Source organism: Pimephales promelas, chromosome 14 (assembly GCF_988280905.1).
Source record: "Pimephales promelas chromosome 14, fPimPro1.hap1.1, whole genome shotgun sequence".
Taxonomy (NCBI): Eukaryota; Metazoa; Chordata; class Actinopteri; order Cypriniformes; family Leuciscidae; genus Pimephales; species Pimephales promelas.
The window spans coordinates 3,667,004-3,688,991 of NC_142782.1; the positions used below are offsets into that span (position 1 = coordinate 3,667,004).

At 37.8% G+C, this 21,988-nt stretch overlaps 1 protein-coding gene across 3 annotated transcripts in view; it reads right to left on the reverse strand.

Moving 5' to 3' along the window:
- Positions 1-21,988, reverse strand: part of LOC120481189 (fibroblast growth factor receptor 1-A) — a 79,483-nt gene that overhangs the window by 47,603 nt on the left and 9,892 nt on the right. For all 3 annotated transcript variants that reach the window (XM_089119290.1, XM_089119289.1, XM_089119291.1), the window contains exons 2-5: positions 17,850-18,014; positions 1,649-1,906; positions 1,485-1,568; positions 905-1,077 (exon numbers count right to left, since the gene is read on the reverse strand). In XM_089119290.1, the coding sequence (XP_088975416.1) occupies positions 905-1,077; positions 1,485-1,568; positions 1,649-1,906; positions 17,850-17,946 (612 nt within the window). In that variant the 5' untranslated portion in view covers positions 17,947-18,014. The remainder of the gene's footprint in view (positions 1-904; positions 1,078-1,484; positions 1,569-1,648; positions 1,907-17,849; positions 18,015-21,988) is intronic.

A 21,988-nucleotide genomic window follows, 5' to 3' on the forward strand; every position in this document is an offset into this window, starting at 1 on the left:
ACTAAATTAGCCGGCTAAATAGACAGCTAATATATACACATACACATGCGAATCAATCTTTCTTCTGCCGCAGGCGCAGTCTGCTGTACTTTCTGTATGTCTTGATTGACAGATGTCTCGTCCAATCAGCGATCAGTATTCCACTCGCCACATATACCTACCTTTTCCGTTTTGTCTGACTTGTCGTTGTGTTTTCTGACTTGTTAATTTGTTTTCAGATTTGTTTTTGTGTTTTCTGATTTGTAATTTGTTTTCAGATTTGTTGTTGTGTTTTCTGAATTGTTATTTTGTTTTCTGAATTGTCGTTGTGTTTTCTGACTTGTTTTTTTTGTTTTCATAATTGTGATTTGTTTTGCACCTCTCGGCCACCGTACTGATATGACTAGGTACACGTGCTGCACTCATGGTACGACAGTGAAGTTTCCTGATTATTACGCAGGAATGAGAGTATAGTTCCTAGTCATATCAGCCTAGAAAATCACAACTTTACATTTTCCGTCGGTGTTAGTGCACGATGTAACTATAGAAGAGTCAAGTTTTAAATAGGAAAAATATTTAAACTCTTTGGTCATTTTTATTTGGAGAAATGCTAATGGTCTTGTCCACTTCAATGATGTGTGCTAAGCTATGCTAAAAGTGGTACAGCCAGAACCGGAGATCAGCTGAATAGATTCAAAAACGGTAAAACTCAGTTTAACTCTGGGGGAGTTGTAAAATGAGCCTATTTCCAAAAAAAGAGGAGCACCTCCTTTTAAGGAGAAAATACTCAGAAATGCTGTCTTAAAGCATATTAAAAACACCATAAAGACATATAAAACAACATTAAAAGCTTAATTTTCACCACAGGGGGATGTTTTGAAAGCATCTCTGGGATATAATTGGGATGTTGTGTAGTTGCCCTCACCTTGAAGCCTCCTATTCGCTGGTCTTTCTTAAACTCTTTGCCGTTCTTGAGCCACTTGAGAGTTGGCGTGGGGTTACCGTTGACCTGGCAACGGAACTTGACAGTTTTGCTGGCGGGAACCGCGTGGAGCTTCTTCTCCATCTTATCAGGTTGAGCCCAAACAGGAGCCATTGCTGAGGAACAGATAAAACACAAGACTGAATGAAACTACAATGTGAACAGTATCAGGAGGATGACCATCTCAAGCAAGGGTAAGAGTACGTTCCAGGAGAGTGATTGTACTAAGGTGACCGCAGATTAAAGTGTGCAAGATTTGGGTGTTGGTTGATGGTTTCGTTCCTTTTGACTGGCTTGATAGTGCCCTTGGGATTTAAAGACTAATCCATCAAAAGACATGAAGACTTTCAGTCTAATAAACTAAAGCTTGGCACATTCCACAAGACGGCTGTGGTTCATAAAACAAAAATGTGCACCATTTCCTGCTTTGAAACGACAATCCTAACAACATTGATTCGCATTGACATTTGCATATCTTTGAGTCAGAGTTTGGAGAACAGAGAGTTTAGCAATGGTGACTCACGAAGCAGCTTCTGGTCACTTGATAGCTTGGCCTCCTCTGAGGAAGACTCATCTTCATCATCATCTTCTGAGAATATTGATCCATCTGACCAAAGAACAGAAAATCAGGTTATGTTTTTGAACGATATAAAGGTCAACCTATTTCGTATTCAACTAGTTTCTCACCTGTAACGTTGACATTGAAGTAATCTGTATGGTTGCTGTTGGGTCCCTGAGCAAAGCAAGCGTACAGACCGGAGTCGGCCGGCTCTGCTGTTTCGATCTCCAACTGGTCGCTGCGCAGGCGCGTGTGCTCTCCGTCAACCAGTGGAACATGGTCCTTAGTCCAGGTCACCACCTGTGTCTCCTCTTTGCCTTTACAGCTCAGCTCCAGTTTATCCCCCGCATACAGAGTGTAGGGCGTGGGATCAACCGGGGCTACCACTAAGAACAAGACGAAAAATGAGTTATGTTAAAGCCACTCTTTTAGTTTATTCTTAGCTAAAACACTTAGTTCTTTCAAAAATATGCGCTCATTAATGTATATTGAATTCGTTCAATTAATAAAGTATTCTCGTGAGTGTATAATATGCCATTGAAAATACATACGGGTGAGGGGTTCTAATGTTGGTCGCCATGTTGCCCCTCCGTCTTGAATGTACATTAGCCAAAGAGGGACATACACGTTAATTCAAGCTCGCCTTTCGCGTTTACGTTCGAGTTAACACTCATGGACGAGGTCGAACTGGAAGCCATGTTAATTTTGGACTACATTGGCCACCGTAGGAGTTAAAACGAAATCGGAATTGAGAAGAACAGAAACTGACATTCCCTGGATGGTCATATACCTTTTCACCGCTAGATGGGGGTAAAAATCACACAGTGTAGCTTTAAGTTTAAAAGAATTTTCTTAAAAATAATTAGAGATGCACCGATTGACCGGCGCGTGACCGGAACCGCCCCGATTCTCACGTGACCAGCTGGTCAGTCTGTCACATGCGCTCGGGCGCTGAATGATTAACGTCACGCAACATCAGTATCACACGTGCACACAGAACGCACATGTAGGAAACCTTGTGAATTACGGCCGTTTTACACCGCAAGCGTGAACGGCGCATGCTGCCCTGCTCACGCTCAATTAAAGTGGAAGCACACTTTTGATGAAATTGTTTTTTTTAAATAAAAATAAAGGATTTAAAAGCGCCCAAAATGCACAGAATTTGCATGTCGTGTGTTTAAAGGTGCCATTCTTCGTGATCCCATGTTTCAAACTTTAGTTAGTGTGTAATGTTGTTGTTAGAGAATAATATCTGTAAAATTATAAAGCTCAAAGTTCAATGCCAAGCGAGATATTTTATTTAACAGAAGCAGCTTACGTCGAACGGCCCGTTTGGACTACATCCCTCTACTTCCTTCTTTAATGACGTCAGGAGAGCAGTTTTTCGACCTCAACTCGCGCACTTCTTACAACTTACTGTGTTTCCTCAGCTCTTAACAAGGAAAGCAGTAACTTTCCGTCAATGGTGGGGAAGGAGTTAAAGGGACACTTGAGAAATTAAAGTCCCCCTGTGGTGAAAATCAAGCTTTTAAATGTTGTTTATATGTATATGTGAAGAGTTCAGATGCAAAAGCCTCTAAGTGCCATTTGAAATTATCTTCTAGAATGGCCATTTTTATCAAGCTTGTATATTTAAGTTCAGTAATTTCACTTAAATGACAATTCATACGTAATCTTCATTCCCATTTAAGTCAAATTAATGAACTTAAATATACAAGCTTGATAAAAATGATCATTCTAGAAGAAAACTTCCAATGGCACTTAGAGGCTTTTGCATCTTCACTCTTCATGTGGTGTTTTTAATATGCTTTAAGTCAAATTCATAAGTTTGCTTGGTGATCAAAGATGAGATAAGGGATACAATTATCGACTACTAAGAATTTTAACGAATGTCTCAAAATTGATCCAAAGAAACTCCTTTCTTAAAAAGATTTTTGTGAGTCAAACCCTCGTCAACATTGTTGCAATTGGCATCCTACAGTTGAGCAGAAACACCTTCTAACGTCGATCAAAGATCCCAGCTCAGTCACTGCTAAATCAAATATGAGTTTGAATTAGTCAAGAGCCAATTGTCAGGCCAATTCTGAGATAGAGCTCAAATTTGATTATGGCATGCAAGGTCGGGGGCATCGCCTCGGATACCGCCACCTGAGCCCACCCGTTGCTCCAGGCGACCAGTGGGGGGGGGGGGTCTAAATATAATTACGCAGATTCATTGTCCATCAACATGTCATTCAATTCATCTGCACCTTTCAAGCAATTGGCTGTGCACTCTTAAAGGGGAAGTGCTTCTTGTGGATCTTGGGGATTATCCCTGCTGGGGTTCCTCTTCAAAAGAATAGACTGATGTTGTCAAAGAGACACCATATGCTAATTCTGACTCTATACCAACAGTGAGATGAGGTGAGATTTTCACATTTACAAAACAAATGGTGACCGCTTCGTATTCAAAAGCTAATTGGATTAATTTCCGTTCAATCACAATGCATTTGACTTGCGCTGAGGGATTTGAATGACACCAACTGGTTTCCTGTAAAAGATGCACCAGGACTTGATGATTGTTCAAAAAAAGGTCAAATTACCATGAAATCCTGCCACCTTGCAGTAGACGGCATTTCCACTATTGTTTTGAAATGCGAGTCAATCTAAAGAAACAATGCGTGGCCTACATCCCATTGAGCCACTTTTGGTAAAAAAAGACCTAAAAAACAACACGTAATTGCAAAGTACAAGTTAGAAAAGTTCTGAAAAGTCTGCCAAAGGAGTGCGGTTGTGAAAAAGCGTTCATGAAACTGGTATGCTTTTTCCCCCCGGCACGTTTTTATAAGTCCATTATATGGAGAAAATCCTGGAATGTTTTCATCAAAAACCTTAATTTCTTTTCGACTGAAGAAAGAAAGACATGGACATCTTGGATGACATGGGGGTGAGTAAATTATCAGCAAAAGCACTATATAGTTTGGTAGCACTATATTTTACAGTCCTGTTGCATATGAACATACTATATGCACTTAATAATAATAATAATTGCAAAAATGGGTAATAATTAGGTACTACCCCTAAACTCAACTAATTTAATTACCAGTACTTAGGTAACCCAACCTGACATGTACGAAAAATAGAAAACAGTTTCAACCTTTATATTTTCAACCAATATGACAGCATTCAAAGAAACTAACTTCTACCCTAAATAAGCACAGCCTCACTTGACCTCAGTGACAGTGAGCCAGAAATACTTCACATTATAATTGATGAATTCATGTTACAGATACACAACTGACCATAAGTTCGTGACAATGAGGTTCCAATTTCCTCTTGGCATTTTGAATTGAGCAGAACAGATGCCGAAAACATTTTTGCACCAGTCACCAGAGAAGCTGTTTACTGCGAGGAATCGAGTGAGAGTACTCCACAATAATCACACAGGGAGAAAACTATACAGCTGCTTTATGATTTATAGTCATTAATCGACATGCTTCCTTTCCATGGTCAAATTACCATGAAATCCTGCCACCTTGCAGTAGACGGCATTTCCACTATTGTTTTGAAATGCGAGTCAATCTAAAGAAACAATGCGTGGCCTACATCCCATTGAGCCACTTTTGGTAAAAAAGACCTAAAAAACAACACGTAATTGCAAAGTACAAGTTAGAAAAGTTCTGAAAAGTCTGCCAAAGGAGTGCGGTTGTGAAAAAGCGTTCATGAAACTGGTATGCTTTTTCCCCCCGGCACGTTTTTAATAATACACGCAACCCAGGTTTCCTCTTGACTAGTTCTGCTGCAGTAACTCCGCCCATCACTACCATTAACTCTGCTAATAAAGGAGAGCAAGCGAGAGGCCTGTAGCGGCAGGTTTTTGGGATGGTATCCATGGTGACCTCAGTAGGGTCTAGTTAAGGTATTTCCTGCTTCGCATGTGTCTAACAGGCTCTTAATCCTGACAGGAACAGGGGCCAGGGAGGGATCAACTTTCCCCACCAAAACACTGCAGAAAAGAATGAAGGAAGAGACAAGAAGATGAGCTAGTCTGGGTCTAATTTAGACACAAATAGAAGCTTAAAAAGAGGGCGAGTAACCTTAGTTTAAATAAGTAAACACTTTTCAAGGTTGGATTGCTTTTATCAGTCAATTATATACCACCTGGAATAGCAAAACGCTATTATACATTTGCACCCACATTGCTTATCGCCTTTTGTATCAACATGCCTCAATAGCAGCCATAATATGGGGTAAAAAGTCAATGAAATCCAGCGATTCATACATACAAAACTCCATGTTAAGGGAATAGTTCACTTTTGAAAAAACTTTTGCTGGTAATTTACACACCCCCATGTCATCCAAGATGTCCACCTCTTTCTTCAGTCGAAAAAAAATTAAGGTTTTTGATGGAAAACATTCCAGGATTTTTCTCCATATAATGGACTTCTCTGAGAACCAATTCAACGAACGGTTCATTCAACGAACAAATTGACTCGGAAAAAGATTCGTTCATTTTGATGAACGAGCTCGAACAGGAGAGTCACGAACGCGCATCACAGAACAGAACAAGGCGAGCATTTGTGCTTATAAAACTTAAACTTTGTTATTTATTTATTAAATGAGCGATTGTTTCGCTTGATAAGACCCTTATTCATCGTCTGGAATCGTTTAAAGCCCTTTGAACAGTTTGTACTGAAAGTGTCTTTTGGACCTTGAACCGTTTGGTTCCCACTGAAGTCCATTATATGGAGAAAATCCTGGAATGTTTTCATCAAAAACCTTAATTTCTTTTCGACTGAAGAAAGAAAGACATGGACATCTTGGATGACATGGGGGTGAGTAAATTATCAGCAAAAGCACTATATAGTTTGGTAGCACTATATTTTACAGTCCTGTTGCATATGAACATACTATATGCACTTAATAATAATAATAATTGCAAAAATGGGTAATAATTAGGTACTACCCCTAAACTCAACTCATTTAATTACCAGTACTTAGGTAACCCAACCTGACATGTACGAAAAATAGAAAACAGTTTCAACCTTTATATTTTCAACCAATATGACAGCATTCAAAGAAACTAACTTCTACCCTAAATAAGCACAGCCTCACTTGACCTCAGTGACAGTGAGCCAGAAATACTTCACATTATAATTGATGAATTCATGTTACAGATACACAACTGACCATAAGTTCGTGACAATGAGGTTCCAATTTCCTCTTGGCATTTTGAATTGAGCAGAACAGATGCCGAAAACATTTTGCACCAGTCACCAGAGAAGCTGTTTACTGCGAGGAATCGAGTGAGAGTACTCCACAATAATCACACAGGGAGAAAACTATACAGCTGCTTTATGATTTATAGTCATTAATCGACATGCTTCCTTTCCAGGATATTAAATAGTGGCATGTTACCAAGCCATCGGTCACTTCAAAGCACAAAACACCATGCAATACAAGCTGAGGACATGCACCGGTGTGCGAGTCCAGATGTTGTCTGGCACAACCACTTCACTGGAAATAAGAGCATTAATTTGAAGAAAACAATAACTTACGATGGGGAAACAAATTTGGTGTGTTGGGGAAGCTACTCTGAAACTGTAGTTTGACAAGCTACAAGCCACTCGTAAGTTAAAGTAGTTAAACTACGCTCAAGCTACCCGTTTGGAAAAGTAGTTAGCTACACTACACGTTACTATCAAAAAGTAGCTGGCTACATGGCAACTATTTTTGCTTTTTGAACAACGTGTATTATAAATAACTGAATAAGTGTCTGAGGAATGTTTTAAGTAAAATATTTAGTGTTTAAAACAATGCAATACAATTATGATTTCAAAAAATATTGTTATTAACCACACAACACTCAAATATCTCAAAATTGCAACAAATAGCCTACCCTACAACATCGCAAACAAAATATACATCCAACGTGAATTGCATGTAGAACATTTTCTCAAAAATACCGATTGAACTTGGACAAATAAGGCAATGGGTAATTAACGTTAGTTGTTTCTCCATCCCCCAAATCTGCCGTCACCTCTTGCTATACTCATAATATGGGTGTGTCAACCCACTTCTGTACGTCAGTGAACCGTTAGCCGCAAAATACGCGATTAAACAACAGGTGGCGGTAATGGCAAAAAATGAGTTTGTAATCCAACAAGAAGAATATCCTTGTATCGCGCTGATTCGCGCAGACTCGACAAACGCAATGTACGTAGCTTTTGCTCGCGTTACACTGCTACTTGCTGCAAAAAGTAGTTAGCTACTGGAAAAGCTACATTGTTTAAAAAACAACTGAGCTACTGCCAAACTACTGAAAAATTAAGTTATATAAAAAGTAAAAAGTATATTATGGCTGTCAAGAGATACAAAAATTTCGATTTGGATAACATTTTTGAAAAATTTGATTAATCGCATATGTATCGTGAAAATAAGCATTTGCAGTTTATCTCGTTTCACTTTTTTTTGTGATCATTTGCTAAGCGAAGTAAACCACCAGATTGATTCTCAAAAAAAAAAAAAAAAAAACACTTCCTGCAAACATTTTTTCCCAGGAAAATTTAGAGGTCTTTCCACAAAAGGAAACTTGGAGACTCCAAAAGGAAACTAATAACTAAATGAGTTTCTGCACACCAAAACACCTACAAAACCCCCAAAAAACTAGCTTTCTCCAGCCAAGAAACGTAGTTTGCGTATCATCTTGCCCATACAGTGGTGTCTGTGTGTAAAATGTGAACAATTTGCAGACCACACATTTAGTAGTCACCTTATAACAGTATAACTAACTTTAAAGTTGAGTCACTCCCAATGAAATCTCAAGACTGTTAATCTTCCAGATTCTCTGACCAGATTAGGTTGGATTTAAGGCCATATTTTTGGAAAAGCAACCCAGCTGGAACGGCCATTGCATTTTTTCTTCCCTGCTGTAAGCCATTCGGAAAAAAATGATTGACGTGCCTGAAAATCTAGTTAATTATGGTAAATCGTGAAAGGGATTTTTTTGGGGGGAGAAGGACAAAATGAGAGGTGAGCGAGTGAGACTCGGATATGGCAGAGAGGCCTTTCAGGATGCAAGAGAGGAAGCAATACACGAAGAGAATGACCACAGGGATATCCTTTCATGAGAGAACGATGGTGAAGTAGAGAAGAGGAAAAGATGGAAGTAGGAAGATAGAAAAAAGGCCAGAAAAAGACCAACCCTTTATCTCAGATCTGATCTACAGTAGTCAACATTTAAAGTGGATCAAAAAAGTTAATCAAAGTTGTCCTAAGATAAGAACAGGCATTGTTCAAAATTCATGTATAACTTTGATAAAAGGTTTTGATCCACTTCAAATGTTGACTACTGCGTATGTGTGTATATATGTATATGCGAGGAAAAATCGGCGTCAGTAACAATTTTTTAAATTCTAACAAATGCAATGTGATAACAAGCTTCATCCTCACAAAAGTTTTAGCCTTTCCTCTGTAAATATTCTAGCGTTGAAACAAGCGAAAGGGGATTTGTTACTGTGGGAAGTTTAACATCTGAAGCGCGTGATCTCCTCTCAGAGAACGTGAAGTCGAGCTCTCTTTCATGCCTTCCTGCGCTTCAATGGACAAATCCACTCAAAATTGTCCAAAACACCTTTCTCGGCGAGTATCCTAGTAAACATGGCCGTTTACGTATAGAGTGCCGAAGTTACGACGTCACTCTGTAGGCCAAAACGTGGAAGTGAGTTAGCATTTTAGCACTAGCGGTTCGCTCACTCTAAAGCCTATGGGATTTTTGAATGGGTTTGTAATTAATCGCCTGAAATAAGGTCTCTGGTGAACAAAGCCTCTAAATATTTTCACGTTTTGATCTATGACATAAAACACACAGTTATAACCTGCTTGTGGTTTTTTAAACTTTATATAGGCTTCAAAATGTATAAATTTTGGATTAACTTGTAAAGATTATCTTGATAGACAAAACGTTTAAGGGTCACAACTCTTTGTTGAACACAGATCTTATTTTCTGCGATTTTCCAAAAGTCTATGGGGAAAATGCATTGCTTTTCGATCGAGGGAACACATGCGCCGCTAACTTCCGAGTTGTCCTACAATGTGACGTCTTCGGCACTCTGTTAAGTGAACGCAAACACAAAACGCATGATGTGTGTATGCATTCGCTCTTAAAGTGACAGCATCCTAATAATCCTGCAACTGTCTGCGTTTTTAATGCCAACCAAACAGAAGACAAAGAAAAGGACACTCACTGCTCTTGGACTTTAAAAAGGATATGAAGACTATTTATTTGATTAGCCAACTTTATTAAATTTCGGATGCTGAAGAGCACTGTTCATTTTGTTTGTATGTATTGTATTCATGTTCAGTGTTGGGAGTAACGCATTACAAAAGTAATACATTACAGTAACATATTACTTTTTGCTGTAACACAGTAGTGTAAGGCATTACTAATCAATTTTCAGTAATATTTTACTCGTTACATGTTCAGTCAGGCTTGTATTACAGTTGTATTACAGTGTATTTTACTTCTTAAAGGCAACAGACTATGTGAAAGTTTTAAAGCAGTCTTTTAGTGCCAGTTCAGAGCGGTCGCGTCTGTAACATTGTTTTTTCCTCATAAATGTGAACACGAAAACTAAAATTCCAACCCCTCCTCATCCGATTTGCGCAGTGTAATTAACAGAATTACAAAAAAATATATTTTGCCTCCTTTTTTTTTTTTTGTCACGCATGAATGTGTGTCTTTTCCCTAATATTAAAAATAAAACATAGACTGATATTTGTCTAATGTCTAATGTCTGTCCTTTAAGGAAGTAGCCTATATACGTTTCAATACATGTATTTTCGGAGAATTTTTATTTCAAGTTTTGACTGCAAATGTCATATCCATAATGCTGGACTTCCCCAATTTTAAATAATTTATCCTCAACTAGTTTTGTGGTGTAGGTCTACGTATTTTATAATGTTAACTTCAAATAATACTAATAGCCTAATTTTAAGATAAGGCAGCATTGGATCTGGACGGTAAGGAGAATAACGCTGGAATTGGAAGAGGTGTGTCGCGATTCTGTAGGTTCGTGGATGTGGCGAATCGCGATTTCGGTTTCATTTTGCATATCGTTACAGCCCCAAAGTTAAGTACTACTTAGTGATTTTGGTGAAAGTAACTCAAAAGTAATACATGAGTAATGTAACGCATTACAATTCTGAGACAGTAATATTGTAAGGTAGTGATTACTTTTAAATAACAGTAACAAGTAATACCTAATGTATTACAGTTTGGAAGTAACTTGCACAACACTGTTCATGTTAAGTTAAGTAAACTGACTGTTTACTTGTCTTTAATAATGTTTGTGCTGTGGTATCAAATTGGAAGAGAGGATTGGATTTTCACTGGTATCTAAAATGTTGGCGTCATAACTGGTACATTTTATTAAAGGAGTAGTTCACTTTTTAAAAAACAGATTTTGCTGATAATTTACTCACCCCCATGTCATCCAAGATGTCCACTTCTTTCTTTCTTCAGTCGAAAAGAAATTAAGGTTTTTGATGAAAACATTCCAGGATTTTCTCCATATAATGGACTTCAATGGGAACCAAACGGTTCAAGGTCCAAAAGACAGTTTCAGTGCAGCTTTAAACGACTCCAGACGATGAATCAGGGTCTTATCAAGCGAAACGATAGCTCGTTTAAAAAATAAATAAAAAAAGTTTATAAGCACAAATGCTCGCCTTGCTCTGTTCTGTGATGTGCGTTCGTGACTCTCTGGTTCGGACTCGAAGGGTCCTAGATAAGACCCTTATTCATCGTCTGGAATCGTTTAAAGCCCTTTGAAGCTGCACTGAAACTGTCTTTTGGACCTTGAACCGTTTGGTTCCCATTGAAGTCCGTTATATGGAGAAAAATCCTGGAATGTTTTCATCAAAAACCTTAATTTCTTTTCGACTGAAGAAAGAAAGACATGGACATCTTGGATGACATGGGGGTGAGTAAATTATCAGCAAAGTTAAAAGTGAACTACTCCTTTAAGAAGGTGTGACAAAAAAAAACTGTTTTAGGCCCTGTATATATACACCGTATATCGGAGGTTTAGTCTCAATTTATAACAGATTGAAATGCGCACCGTCACAAAGAATAACATTCAAAGAATGTGGAATGTGCCTAGTAAGTTCATTTCGTGACCAAATTTGATTATTCCTCTGACGATCAGTTCATTACTTAACGAAGATTAACGAAGGTGTGGGCACAGTGTGACAGAAGAACACACACACACACACACACCCACACCTCCCCTACCATTAACCTGCCTTATGCAAGCCTGCGTCAATTAAAGACCACATCAGGACTTGGATGCTAATGGCATTTGTCCACAATGGCCACAGTTGTACAAACATAATCACTGCTTGCCTACGCGTGAATGTGCTCGTGTGCACGCAGGGGCAGGAATGAGATCAGCGTGCCCTGCTGAATCACAGCCATTGTTTCCCCCAAAGTATTTATTCATCTCCTTTTAGATGGTCAGCGTGTTTTACAGAGAGCAAGATTGAGAAAGAGAGGATGATGTGGCAAGAATACAAAAAGCGGCCTCAGTGGACATTAATCATAAACAACAGGAATTAAGATGGATGGAAACGCACATATGTTTCTATATCCTTCAAGTAATTTAATGGGAATATTGGGAACACTATTGAGTGACAAGCAAATCAGTAGATTGTGTTTTTCAATATACTGATTCAAAACTGGTTCATTGATAAAGGTTTGAAGCAGGAAATGATTTATTAATTATGTTTTATTTAATATTTTTACATCTATTGTATCTGTGACCAGAGCATGCACAGAAGTGTCATAGCCGTAGACTAGTAGTCGCTAAACAAAACGGCAAAAACAATGAGCTCAAGTCTTGTTTGACTAAAATAAAACTATTAAAAAATAGTTTGTTAATTGAACTAAAGCTGCAGTAAAATAAATCTGAAATATTAAAGGTAAACTTAAACAATTTGACTAAGTGAAATAAAATAAGTCGAATTTGAAGGACTAAAATACACAGTAAATAGAAATATTAAATAACATTGATGATAATAATAATAATGACTAAACCACATAACAACATTACAAAGACTAAAATGTAACTTAAAATCTAAAAAATAAAAGCTCATTTAAAAATATTATAAATACTATGTATTATATAAATACTAAAATAACACTTACAGTTCATAAACATTAACAATAGATTTCTTTCTTCAGTCGAAAAGAAATGAAGGTTTTTGATGAAAACATTCCAGAATTTTCTCCATATAATGGACTTCAGTGGGAACCAAACGGTCCAAGGTCCAAATGACAGTTTCAAAGGGCTTTAATCGATTCCAGACGATGGATAAAGGTCTTATTAAGCGAAACGATCGCTCATTTTAAAAAAAAAATAACAAAGTTTAAGTTTTATAAGCTCAAATGCTCGCCTTGCTCTTTTCTGTGATGCGCGTTCGTGACTCTCCTGTTCGAACTCGTTTATCAAAATGAACAAATCTTTTCCCGAGTCAACTCGTTCATTTCGTTCGTAGAATGAACTAAATGACACGAAAAAAGATTTGTTCATTTTGATAAACGAGTTCGAACAGGAGAGTCACGAACGCGCATCACAGAAAAGAGCAAGGCGAGCATTTGAGCTTATAAAACTTAAACTTTGTTATTTTTTTTTAAAAATGAGCGATCGTTTCGCTAGATAAGACCCTTATTCATCGTCTGGACTCGTTTAAAGCCCTTTGAACAGTTTGCAGTTTGCACTGAAACTGTCTTTTGGACCTTGAACCGTTTGGTTCCCATTGAAGTCCATTATATGGAGAAAAATCCTGGAATGTTTTCATCAAAAAAATTCATTTCTTTTCGACTGAAGAAAGAAAGACATGGACATCTAGGATGACATGGGGGTGAGTAAATTATCAGCAAAAGTTTTTTTTTTTTAAATGAACTACTCCTTTAAAGATTATTTTAAGTATGAAATTATGCAAGGGTAAAATTAAATAAAAAACAATTAAAAAAAAAAATAGGTACGTTATGATTTGTTCCAATTTTTTTTCCCCACTTTCAATTAAATAAACCTTGGGCCTTTGAAATCGTCCTCCGATCCCAAAACATTTAAAAGGGTTTAAAGTTAAAATGCTACTTAAGGAAGTCTGTTATTTGTGCAGGTTGTATTTCCACCTAAGGGGAAAAAAACAAATGTAACCAAATGCTGGAGTGTCAGTCACTCATCAACAGCTGAAACTATCATTTACGCCACAGGAGGCCTGAGGGGAGAGAAGGAAAAGTGCTCTCTGTCCTGACAGGAGGAAGAAGGGAGAGGAGGAGTAGAGGAAATGCTTACCGGGTATCAACACGCTTGGCCATTTGGCTGTCAAGTGGGTAAAAGGTAATTCATCAAGGGACTTCCTCCCTTCATTATAGTCACAATAAAGTCTCTTAGGGAAGTGTTCAAATGAATGGCTACAAACTAAAATATATTATCAAAATAGTCAGACATAGGGATAAAAAAAACAACCAAATGTATATTGAAACATTGTTTAAAGTTCTCCTGTAGTCAATCATTTTATCCTTTAAAACTCATTTTTGATGACCAAAATGACATATTTAAAACAATTTCCTTAAAAAAATATTCTTCATGCCTTAAAATAGATCGAATGTAACTCGACACCCTTGCCTCATTTAGTATTTGCGGTTCTATGAATATGCAAATTAGCCCCGCCTCCACTCACACCAGCCAAATACGATAATTATTTGTATTTGTACGATAATTATGTACAAATAATTATGTACGCATCTCTTCCATTTCACCTGACGTTACGCCTTCTTGGCCAATCATCGTGGAGAATAACTCTCCGTCACGGGCAAGCTAACGTTCCTGCCGCTGCGCTTCGGTCGGTTGTTTCCAAGCTGAAGTTGATAGTTTAGCATTAGAGTAATTTCCAGGTTATGACAAAAAGTTGTTGGTCTCTAGATATAGCACTATTCAGTACGATCATTTTCTTCTAAATACGATAATTTTGAGATTCTGGTACGATACTTGGACATTTCCAATCTGGCAACACTGACACTGTCAATGGTGTTAACTTATGAATGTGCACATAAACAACATTAAAGGGATAGTTCACTTTGAAATTAATTTTTGGTATGTTTTATCTTACCTCAAGGGCATCCAAGATGTAGGTGTCTTTGTTTCCACAGTAGTTTCAATTTTTATATTTTTAGGTCAAACCGTTCTTGTCTGTCAGTCATATAATGGAGGTCTATGGTCACCACCTCAAAGAGCATGCACAGAGAAGACCAAATTAAACATGATTTAATGACTCGTAAATGTAAGTACACATTGATGGCCGGAACGAACAGTATTTATATCGTTTTTACCTCTTCTAACCACAGCCACCAACCATAACCACAGCCACAAGACCACTTGGACCTGACTGTGATAACAAGAGGTAAAAACAATATAAATACTGTTCGTTTTCTCACACAAACCGCTCGTTTCGTGTCTTAGGCCATCAATGTGTACTTACATTTATGAGTCATTAAATCATGTTTACTTTGGACTTCTCTGTGCATGCTCTTTAAGGTGGTGACCATAGACCTCCATTATATGACTGACGGACAAGAACGGTTTGACCTAAAAATGTCAAAATTGAAACTACTGCGGAAACAAAGACACCTACATGTTGGATGCCCTTGAGGTAAGATAAAACATATCAAAAATGTATTTCAAAGTGAACTATCCCTTTAAAAGCTGGATTTTCACCTTGATTTTCATGAAGAGCACTACAGTACCCACAGGGCTACGCTTCACAGCTCTGCTTCGTGTTCCCAGAAACATGATCTCCACCGTGGAACAGCTCCACAGGGCGGAGTACTTTCTGTGTCTTCTTTTAAAAGCAGTAATTTATAGCGTCTCAGGTAGTCAACTCTTCCCTTTACAACAAACACCTTTTCATTACAAAAGGAGGATGATGAGACAACGGAGAGGGAGAGAGAGAGAGGGGGGGGAAGAGGTATTTCTGTGTAGCCGGAGGATACAGATGACAGCTATTTCACACCTCCAGCTCTGGGGTCAATTCAAACCTACCATGTTTATTTAAAGCCTTCACAGTCGGCCAGAGCAGAAGTGACCGCTCATTTTATAACGCAACGCAGGACGTTCAGAAGTCTCCCGGGAACGCTGCATTTCCGAAATCCAAAAGACGAGGACGACGGTGGGGAAGCACGTTTGGGCCTGTGAGAGCCACAGGCACTCGCTCCGCTGGAATGATGCCAAAGGACACATTTTTCAGGGTTTTATTTCAGCTGCTGTGTTTTTTTTTTCCAACCCGTTTGCCTTTTTCACTCTCCGTCTATGACTTGAGGGCTCGAAAGTCCTTAGGGTTTTAAATGGCTATTTTGAATATGAGGTGGAAATGGAGAACAAATGGTATCCAAGTGTAAACTTCCACAGCTTTCCCCCACGGCATACGACTGGCATACAGCACATCACAGACATTAATATGGTTTGAGAAAGTGCATAGTGATACGGGATAGCCAGTGTTGAGAAAAAGTTCATTTTCTACATGAACTACATCAAAGTTCAGTTCACAATTTTTTAAATGAACCAGTTCAGTTTATACTTCAAAAAATTAAGTAGTTCATAGTTTTGTTTTGTTTTTCCATATGTTGATGTGAGCTTCTTTTTTTTAAATTATGGCCACTGCCCATATACAACCACAGACAGCAATTATTTTATCAGTGGGCAAAGTTTGCACAGAAATGTAAGATTTGTCCCATCCTTACCGCCCTTGTCATAAAACTCGTTCAAAGGAGTAGTTCACTTTTGAAAAAACTTTCGCTGATAATTTCCTCACCCCCATGTCATCCAAGATGTCCACGTCTTTCTTTCTTCAGTCGAAAAGAAATTAAGGTTTTTGATGAAAACATTACAGGATTTTTCTCCATATAATTGACTTCAATGGGAACCAAACGGTTCAAGGTCCAAAAGACAGTTTCAGTGCAAACTGAAACTGTTCAAAGGGCTTTAAACGATTCCAGACGATGAATAAGGGTCTTATCAAGCGAAACGATCGCTCATTTAATAAATAAATAACAAAGTTTAAGTTTTATAAGCTCAAATGCTCGTCTTGCTCTGTTCTGTGACTCGCGTTTGTACTTGTTTATCAAGATTAACGAATCTTTTTCCGAGACATTTGGTTCATTCAACGAACGAAACGAACGAATTGACTCGAAAAAAGATTTGTTCATTTTGATGAACGAGTTCCAACAGGAGAGTCACGAACGCTCATCACAGAACAGAGCAAGGCGAGCATTTGAGCTTATAAAACTTAACCTTTTTTTTCTTTTTTTTTTAAATGAGCGATCGTTTCGCTTGATAAGACTCTTATTCGTCGTCTGGAATCGTTTAAAGTCCTTTGAACAGTTTGCAGTTTGCACTAAAAGTGTCTTTTGCACCTTGAATCGTTTGGTTCCCACTGAAGTCCATTATATGGAGAAAAATGCATCAAAAACCTTAATTTCTTTTCGCCTGAAGAAAGAATGACGTGGACATCTTGGATGACACGGGGGTGAGTAAATTATCAGCAAAAGTTCCTATAAATGATCATACAACAACTCCTCGCTGCTTTTTGTGTTGATGACGCATGCGGCAGCGTGGTGAGACACTCATGTCTGGTGTTGCCAGATTGGGTGTTTTTTTCCGCTACATATTAAGGCCTGTTTACGTGTGTTTTCAACTGGATGGCTCTATAGAAATCTGGCACCCTATTGAACAAAGTTAAACTGAGAGAGCGTGCGTTTACAGACACCAGAACCAAAATACATTCACGTTCGCCCAAAATATGAACACGTTCAGGCACAACACTGGGCATAGCTATACAATCATTTTGTACAATATTGACAGATATCAAACTCTAGTTTATTTTAATGAGGACACATTTTGGAAAACAGTATTGTACTTGCTCTTCAGAATAACAACAACATGATATTTAATGTGTAGGTGAAGTCTCCTGAATATACGCTTAAAAATGGGCCATTGAGATACCATAGTGATGTCCATTTATGTAAACACATCTTAATGGTACTATTGCAAAAGAAGACAAAAACAGCCAGTTTAATTCAGGCTCAGACAGAGGGTGGAAAACACTCACACCTGTTTTTGTTAAAAAAAGCTTAAGCAACATTAAAGTGAAAAAAGCTGCCATAAACGCGTAGGATATGGCCAATTTAAAAACTATTTCAGAGAGCGTAATTGCAAAGTGTCTGAGACATGGTTTATTGTTAACACGTCTTCAACTGAGATACAAGAGGACTAACAAAAAAACACTTACGCTCTTCTTGGGTGGCTGGTCTGCAATGGGACTGAAGAGTCTGAGTTAGGAGTATTGAGATCAGCAGCAGCATGGTCTTCATCATCGTCATCATCATCAAGGATCCTCTACATCTGAAATCTGCATCCAGCCCAGCTCTCCATTAAAACAGCTAGGACATCCACACTGTGTGTGAGGTGAAAAAAAACAGAAAGCAAAACTATTAAGCATATTAACAACATGAACCTTTCGTAATGTGGCATTTATGTTAGCTGATTTCTCCACACACACACCAGACAATTCTTACGCCAGCATTCATTTCAGAAGCAAAAACCATACTAAATGGTTTAAACATATAATAACCTTCGCTTTAGAGTAACTTGAACTGAGGAATTGTGCAAATGAACATCAGGGACACTCCTGACGAAATCAATCTTATGGCTTAATTCCAGTAAAACTCTATAATACATGCTTGAGCAGCACACATCAAAGTTTGTTATAAACAGCCTGATAAAACTCTCCATCCATTTTAGCTGTAACCATGAAGCAGACGAAAACATATCTTTGCTGAATAAGGTCAATACTGGAACAGCACGTCCTTTAAGAACTCAAGGATTTTAACCTCAGACTTTTCCACCACATCAGTGTGTCTTTAATGAGTTTGCATCAACAAAATCACCTTGAACAGTCAGCTAACGTGGCACTCTTTGATTTTAATGACTTAATATGTATCGAAGACAACACAAATGTACAAATTTAAATGCATGAACCATACATATTTCACTGCGCAGTTCTGCGGGATATCACTCCATCCGTTTGCTCTTACAAACACACGCAGTAAAACGCACAGAAACACAAACACACTCTTCCAGCCCTTCACAGATATCTGTCAACTCCGAGCTGGTTTTGACCCCAGCATGACCCCTTCACGCCGTTTGTCCTAATAGCTATCGGAACTCCTCCTTCAAACATCATTTACACATTTCAACACACACCCCGCACTACGAGGGCATTGGCCTGAAAAAGCAGCGTTTCACAATTCATCTGGCAGAATGTTGAGCTGTGGTAATGTGTGTGTGTCTGCTTGCATTCGGGATTTTGCTTCTAATTCATAAATGTAAATAAACTGGGGAAAAAAATTCTTAATATGGCCAAAGCTAAAGTTAATATCAACCCTAGACTTTCTAAATTAACTACATGAATACCCAACTTACCGTATATGCGGCTATTCATTATTAACTCAAGAAAGACCTCAGGAAATATCCTGGCAAGTGATGATGTGAATCGTGAAATGTCTTATTATGGCACAGCGCATTACTTTAAAGAGGGTTTACGACCTACTAGCTACGTTCTGCCTCAAAACAAATGGTGGATCTGAATAAAGTACAAAGATAGTAGTTACTAAGCCTCTAGTGTGAACAATTATGTGTCCGTACAACATTAAAAAGTTTTTGTGTTTCGATATGTGGAGTGAAGTTGTGGAACAGATTAAGTTCAGTACTTAAACAATGCCCAAGTATGACTCAGTTTAAAAAGCATTGTAAAAATATGATATTTGCAAGGTATAGAGAGGATGAAAAGGTTTTTAGTTAGGTGATAGTTTATTTATATTTTTTAAAAAAAAAAAATCTCTTTTTATTATTATTTTTTTTTTTATAATGTAATTTTTTATTGAAGATGTATATAAACTAGGGCTGTGCAAAAGTTAATTGCGATTAATCGCATCCAAAATAAAAGTCTGTTTTACATAATATATTTGTGTGTGTGCTGTATATAATTATTTTGTATATATAAATACCTATGCATGCATGCATATATTTAAGAATTATTTGCTCTTAAATTCTGTATATATATATAAATACATAATCTATATTATATAAATATAAATATTTTATATATGAATAACACATTTTCTTAAACATATACATGCATGTGTGTGTATTTATATATACAAAATAATTATATACAGCACACACAAATATATATGTAAACACAGACTTTTATTTTGGATGCGATTAATCGCAATTAACTTTTGCACAGCCCTAATATAAACATAGGTGGATATGTATGTTGTTGTTTTTTTTTTTTTGGTGTGTAGAGACATAGATCAAAATGTTCGGTCGACCGGTTAATTAGTTATAATTAGTTGAAGATGGGGTAGGATTGAATAAGCTTATGCTTCTTCCTACTCCTTTTCGGACATGTGTTAGTTAAAAATTGTTTTGTTTTTTGTGTTTTTCTACATGTTTCGAAATAAAACTTTTCATTCATTCATTAGTGTGGGCTTTATGCTTGAAAGAACTTACGAACGGCTGGAGCAATCCTACCTTGAAGCGCCATGCCTATTCAAACTGGACACATGCCACATTTGATTTTAAGCCAAGTGCATTTTCGAATGACACCAGGACGAATTTCGCACGCGATATTTGTCGACGTTTAACGTCTCGTGACTAAACAAAGGGTGCCAATGTGAGTCTGCACACCGACACGAAAAACACCACGCGTTAAAACGTAATTTTTTTTAAAACGCCTCGGGTGCGTTTTTTTTGGTTTGACGCGCCGTGCCAAAAACTATCCGACCAATGAGATTGGCGCTTTTGCTCACGTGGTGGAGCTTCTAAAGTTACAGTAAAACACAACTTGGGGGCGCTCAAACACAAAACGGTCTTGCCGAGCACACATACGTAACTGCGAAAAAGATCTACGCCAAGTAGCGTCAACACTGCAGGGAAGAAATAAGATGAGGAAGATGCAAGGCAAGATAAATGTAGAGCTGCTGGTCTCGCTGGTGTCGGAACATAAATGACAAACGAGACTGCGAATTCAAAATAGGACTATTTCTGTTTTACATTAAGCGCCATCTAATGTCAGGGAATGAATTGGCATGTTCACTCGGCTCATCGTTAGCGAAAATCGCTTGGGTGTGAAGCTGTGAACACAAAAAATGCGTTGAAAACGCTGGCGAATGACGCACGCCGATATTTGCCAGTGTGTCTCTATAATTTCTTTTTAGGACTCATGCAAAAACGTTAGTGCATAATGCACTTGAATATTTAAAGAATAATGTGATGAGATGTCCACAGCTGCTCTAGTAAGTCCATGTCTTTCTTTCTTCAGTCGAAAAGAAATTAAGATTTTTGATGAAAACATTTCAGGATTTTCTCCATATAATGGACTTCAATGGGCACCAAACGGTTCAAGGTCCAAAAGAGTTTCAGTGCAGCTTAAAACGACACCAGACGATGAATAAGGGTCTTATCTAGTGAAACGATCACTCATTTAAAAAAGAAATAAAAAACGTTAATGTTTTATAAGCTCAAATGCTCCCCTTGCTCTGTTTTGTGATGCGCGTCCGTGACTCTCCTGTTTCTGGTTCATCAAAATGAACGAATCTTTTCATTTCGTTCGTTGAACCTTCGTGCGTAGGACCTTGAACCGTTTGGTTCCCACTGAAGTCTATTATATGGAGAAAATCCTGGAATGTTTTCATCAAAAACCTTAATTTCTTCTCGACTGAAGAAAGAAAGACGCGGACATCATGGATGAAAAGTTTTTTTTAAAGTGAACTACTCCTTTAAAAAGCTCCCACACATCAGACTACAAGGAGAAGCAAGAAAACAAAGACCTACTAATGTAAATCTTTCAGTAATATACTGAAGTGTAACAATATATAGTTCGAACGAGACATGACAAAACCAGGAAACTTCCATTATAATCAAGGTCGACATGGCATCATCTTATTGCAGTAAATTATGATTATTTATGGAAGTCAGTTCTCAGCTTGTTTTAGATGTGTAGTAGAATATTGGCTGCACACAAAACTCAATATTGTATTACAATATCAAGGGAAATTTGATATATTTCTAATATATTTATTAAAGTTCTCTACAGTTTTTTTGTTTTTTTCAAAATGGCAAAAGGTCAAACACAGTCCATGGGAAACTCCCATCAGGACAGGTGAGCTATAAGAGGAAGTGGATACGGCTACGATTTGCAATAAGCACATTTTTAAACCTTCAGAAGTTAGCTAATCCTTAGTTGATCGCTCTTTAAGACACAAGCTAGTTTTCTCAGGCATGGAATAGTGCACATGCTCTTGATTTATAACCGGAGATAACATGTTTGAATTTCTTATCCGCTGTCTACATGAAAACCTCTCC